This window comes from Mastomys coucha, unplaced genomic scaffold (assembly GCF_008632895.1).
Source record: "Mastomys coucha isolate ucsf_1 unplaced genomic scaffold, UCSF_Mcou_1 pScaffold23, whole genome shotgun sequence".
Lineage (NCBI taxonomy): Eukaryota > Metazoa > Chordata > Mammalia > Rodentia > Muridae > Mastomys > Mastomys coucha.
In genome coordinates this window covers 92553426-92558231 of record NW_022196906.1, presented here as the reverse complement: position 1 = coordinate 92558231, position 4806 = coordinate 92553426, and the positions used below count along the sequence as shown (strand labels likewise).

The 4806-nt window shown below is 40.7% G+C and overlaps 2 protein-coding genes across 2 annotated transcripts in view; one reads left to right on the top strand and one right to left on the bottom strand.

Annotated features, from left to right (window-relative positions):
* LOC116073005 (coxsackievirus and adenovirus receptor homolog) overlaps positions 1-790 on the top strand; it is a 29096-nt gene extending 28306 nt beyond the window's left edge. The window contains exon 8 of the mRNA XM_031344651.1: positions 523-790. Coding sequence (XP_031200511.1) covers positions 523-527 — 5 coding nt within the window. The 3' untranslated portion in view covers positions 528-790. The remainder of the gene's footprint in view (positions 1-522) is intronic.
* The window catches only part of LOC116073006 (fas apoptotic inhibitory molecule 1), a 22766-nt gene continuing 17966 nt past the window's right edge, over positions 7-4806 (bottom strand). Inside the window, exon 7 of the transcript XR_004111628.1 lies at positions 7-634. The gene's annotated coding sequence lies outside the window, so the exon portion shown is untranslated. The remainder of the gene's footprint in view (positions 635-4806) is intronic.

The following is a 4806-nucleotide window of genomic DNA, read 5'->3' as shown; positions in this document are numbered from 1 at the left end:
CTCGCTGATGGTCAGGAGGAGGGCTGGGAAGTAGTGCAGCTCTCGCTGATGGTCAGGAGGACAGGAAGACTCCTTATGATCGTCAGGCTGCAGTTTCCTCTCTGTGGACCTGGTGGTAACGTGCCCAATCTCCATACCTTCAAGTTCAGACATCAGAAAGGTGATAGTTTGCAGTACACTGGACCTTCTTACCGTAGCCGACTTGATGCAGGTGGATGGTGGCGAGTGCTCTGTTACTCCTCTAGAGCAGGAGTATCAGCACAGAACTAGGTAGGGAAAGCACACTGCAGGTCACAGGCAGAATGGCGATGGGAGGTTGGGATGGGGGTGGGGGGATGGGAGTGGGGGTGAGGGTGGGGTGTCTTCTGCGGGCAGCAGCAATAAGTGCAGACCCTAGTCAAAGGCACTCTGTCTGGCCTACTGTTGACACTTGAAAACATATTTCTAATTTTCGTTATCAGATGTAAATTTTACACTATTATATACAGTTGCTTTTCCTAAGCAGATGCCTTTCTTTTTCAGGCTGATCATCTGCCCCAGAGGTTACATCAATTGAACTTTTAATTAAGTCTTGCTGGCGACTTGATCCTATATCTTCAATGAAATGTTCCTTGTGCTCCTGTACTTCATCAACCTAAAAAGAAAGCCTTAATGAGAATAAACTAGTGATTCATAGCTTTGTTTCCATTTCTTCGGTTCCTCCCTATATTCAAGGGGTTAAAGAATCTGGGACAATTATCTTGGAGATATAATTTTTTTGGATATCAATTGACATAAGCAAGTATGATTTGGATTTTGAGTTTTAGAAAAACAAAACGAAACAAAACAAAACTAAATCCTTCAAACAATACTGCTTTAACTCCATTTCCATGCTCTCTGGAGGAGAGGTACATTGCAGAGCCAAAGCAGACGACTCCAGTTTGCTCACTCCTTGTCCTGTTCTGCGCTTATTACAGCAGTGGCTCCCCAGAGTTGAGTTCCTGCAAATCCAGCACTTGCAACTCCTTCCTCTGGCTGCTGAAGGTTTCGTGCTAATGTGTATATTTGAGTTTATTGGTGTGAGTGTATGTAGTGAAAATCCCAGAAGTTTGGTTTCTTTAAAAATCACAGAAACAGTATAAGAATGTTTTTGTTTTAGCCCCAGGTGTGGGTTATAGGGCTGCTTCGAAGCAGCTGACTGTGATTTGCCTCGTGCTCCAGCAGAGGCGTGGTTTTGCCAGGTGCAAATAGAATCTGCTATTGTGGAATGTTTGGAATTCTGGGAATTTTTCTGAGGGTGTATACAAGCCTGTGATCTGAGAGGTCAGTCAGTGGTCTTTGGTCATTAGGGGAGGTTGGTTGCGGTTAGTTAATAGTTGTGCTCAAAGAAGAAACAAGAAGAGAGAGATTCAAAGATCTCTATTCTGTCTCTCCTCTCTTTCTATCTTTCCTATCTAGTGATAGGGTGTAAAACCAATGGGGATAAAGGGTGGGAAAAAGAAGCATCTACTGGCTAAAAGTACCTGTTTGTGTTGAGGGTGGTGCATGTGCATGTATGTGTACACATATGCTGTGGAGACCCGAAGTTGAGATTCTTCAATCATTCTCTTCTTTATTTTACTGAGTCAGGGTCTCTCAACTGAACCCAGAGTTCACAGATTGGCTGCTCTTTCACAAGGCTGGGATTCAATTCACAGCACCCGGTTCGGATAGCTCACAACTGCCTGTAGTGCCAGCTGTGGGGGATTCAGTGCCTTTTCTGGCCTCCAAGGGGGTCCTGGCTTACACCCCCCCACACATGCACACCCACACACAGTCAATGAGTCAGATCTTGCTGTATGTCACTCACTTATGATAAACAACTGTTTTCCTACAGCTTGGTGGCTCAAGCTCCAGAAAATTCTTCTCAATTGTAAAGACATAAAGTCTGAAATCAAGGACCACAAGGTTCTGTTGCAGATTCCAAGGAGTCTCAGTGTGTTTCTTAGTTTCATTTGCTTGGAGAAAGTTTTCCATCCCTTTGCCTAAGATGATGGTAAGGTATATTTCTTGGAGGCAGCAAAAAGATGGTTCTTGCTTTCTAATCCAATCTGCTATTCTGGGTCTCTTTATTGTTTGAGATGATAAATATTGAGTTGTTGTATTAACTCCTCTTATTTTGTTACATTTTCTTAAATCTCTTTTGATTGTTCTAACATTGCTTATATATATTCCTATGTTCTCTTGCTTGTTTTCATCCTTTTTAGGTCAAAGTGTTTGCCCCAGTACCCTCTTTAGAGGTGGTTTAGTGGTCATATATTGCTTTAATCTGCTTTTATCACAGATTTTTTTTTCTTTCTCCTTATATTGCGACTGATAGTTTGGCTGGGTATAGTAGCCTGGGCTGGCATCTGTGGTCATTCAGAAATCTCAGATAATCAGTCCAAGCCCTTCTGGTTTTTAAAATCTTCACTGAAAAGTCAGTTGTTATTCTGATGGGCTTGCTTTTATAGGTGGGTGACCTGTATCTCTCTTGAAACTTTCAGTATCTATTGGTATTGCTTATCTGTATATTCACTGTTTTATTAAGGCATGGGGAGTTTTTCTTCTGGTCCTAATTATATATATAATATGTCTCTTGCACCTTGATAGCCATCTCTTTCCTTAGATTTGGGGATTTTCTTCTATTATTTTGTTGAAAATATTGTCTGTACCTTTTACTTGAGTTTCTATCTATGAGTCATAGGTTTTTCCTTTTTACAGTGTCTCAGAGTTCCTGTGTGTTCTGTTCATGGTTTCTTTGGGGGGGAGCGGACTTAACATTTTCTTTGACTAGGTTATTCAATACCTCTACTTTGCCTTTTAAGCCTTGATCTTCTCTCTTTTACTTGATCCATTCCATGTGTGAGACTTTCAATTGCATTTTTTATTTGGCTTACTAAATTTTTAACTTTGAGTTTTATTTTAGTCTGGCTTTTCTTCAGAAATTCTTTTTGTTTTTTTAAATTCTATTTTCATATGTTGAAATTTTTTTCATGGTTTTAGAGCTTTACTGTAGAAAACAGAGAGAGAGAGAGAGAGAGAGAGAGAGAGAGAGAGAGAGAGAGAGAGAGAGGGAGGGAGAGAAGGTAGAAAAGAAGAGGTCGGCCATGGCCATATGGAGAGAAGGAGCAAGAGGTGAGAGTAAGAGACAAGCAAAGAGCTTAAGAGAGTGAATTTTTTCCTTTGTTTCATTCAACTGTGTTTTTATTTTGGCATTTATTCATATCCTTTTTAAAAAGATTTATTTATTATATATATAAGTACACTGTGACTGTCTCTAGACACACCAGAAGAGGGCATCAGATCTCATTACAGATGGTTGTGAGCCACCATGTGGTTGCTGGGATATGAACTCAGGACCTCTGGAAGAGCAGTCAGTGCTCTTAACCACTGACCCATCTCTCCAGCCCCATATCCTTTTTGAGTTCCTTCGACATCTTTATAATTGTTATTTTAAAATAATTTTTTGTGTATCCTTAAGTTGCTTTTCTCAGGGAATATAACTATGAGAACAGTCATTTTGGAGATGTTTTATCTTGATCATTCATGTTGTTTTTTGTAGTAGGACCGGTATCTGGAGTTTGGTCTTTGGCTGTATTTCTTGCTATGGGTATCTGTTCTACCCTTGATGAATGAACACTTGTATTGGTTTGCTGTTATCCTAACTTGTCAGGTTATGGACCAGCTGATCGGTGCTTGAGGTTCAGTCTTGGATCCACTCATTTGTTTATATACCCATGGAGTATGTTTTACCACACACCTAGCTACCTGCCTATTTACCTACATATCTAGCTACCAGCTTATTTTGGAACCATGACTGTGAAGGGTCAAGGTCACCACTTCAAGGTGATGATCGTGTCAAGCCTGGGGAAAGAGCTACCTACAGCCATGCACATCAGTTCTCAAGCTCTCCATCCTCAGTAGCTTCCTGTTACCATTAGCTTCCTGTTTTATACCTTCTTGCCCTGCCACCTACATTCTAGGATTTTCTACCCTCTCACTCTTGGATCTATAAGAAATTTTTTTAATTCCAAGTTTTCCTTTCCCAGTCCCTGCTCCTGGAATGACAGCTCTGAGACGAATTATGTATTAATAAATGCCTTGGCCATAAACTTTGGCTCATCCCCTGACTAACTCGTAAGTTATTCCACCCATTTAAACTATTCTATGTCTACCATGTAGTTAGTTACCTCTCCTTCAGTCCTGGCCTGCTTCCTCCTTCACCTCCCAGCTCATCTGCTACTGGCTTTTTTATTGACAGGTGACATTTATAAGAGATTTTCTCTACATAGATCTGTTTTACTTCTCCCCAATGTAATCAGACCCATCACTATGACAAAATACCGGAGGGAAACAATTTAAAAGAGACAGAGATTTATTTTAGGCCACAATTTTAGTTCAAGGCTGGCTAGTTCCCTTACCACTGAGCCGTTGCTCATGGTTTCACTCCTAAGTGATAGACTGCCAAGAGAAGAGAGGATGAGGGTGCTTTTAAAGGATGCGTTGAGTAGGTATGCATATACTTAAATCATGTGTATGTCCGTGTGTGTGCACAGGGGTGGGGGGTGAGAGAGGGCAGTTCTGGGTTCAAACATGGCCTCATTCACACTAGAGAAGCCTTCTACCACTGAGCTACATCTCTAAACCCAATTATAAAATTACTATGTTCAGGTTTGTGCAGAATATATGTAACAGAAAAGTAAATGGTGTACAAGTATATTAATGTTTATAAGTTGTCTTTGTAACCAGCATTCAGAGGAAGACACGAACATTATCATAGCCCTGAGGTTCTTTTTTTTTTTTTGC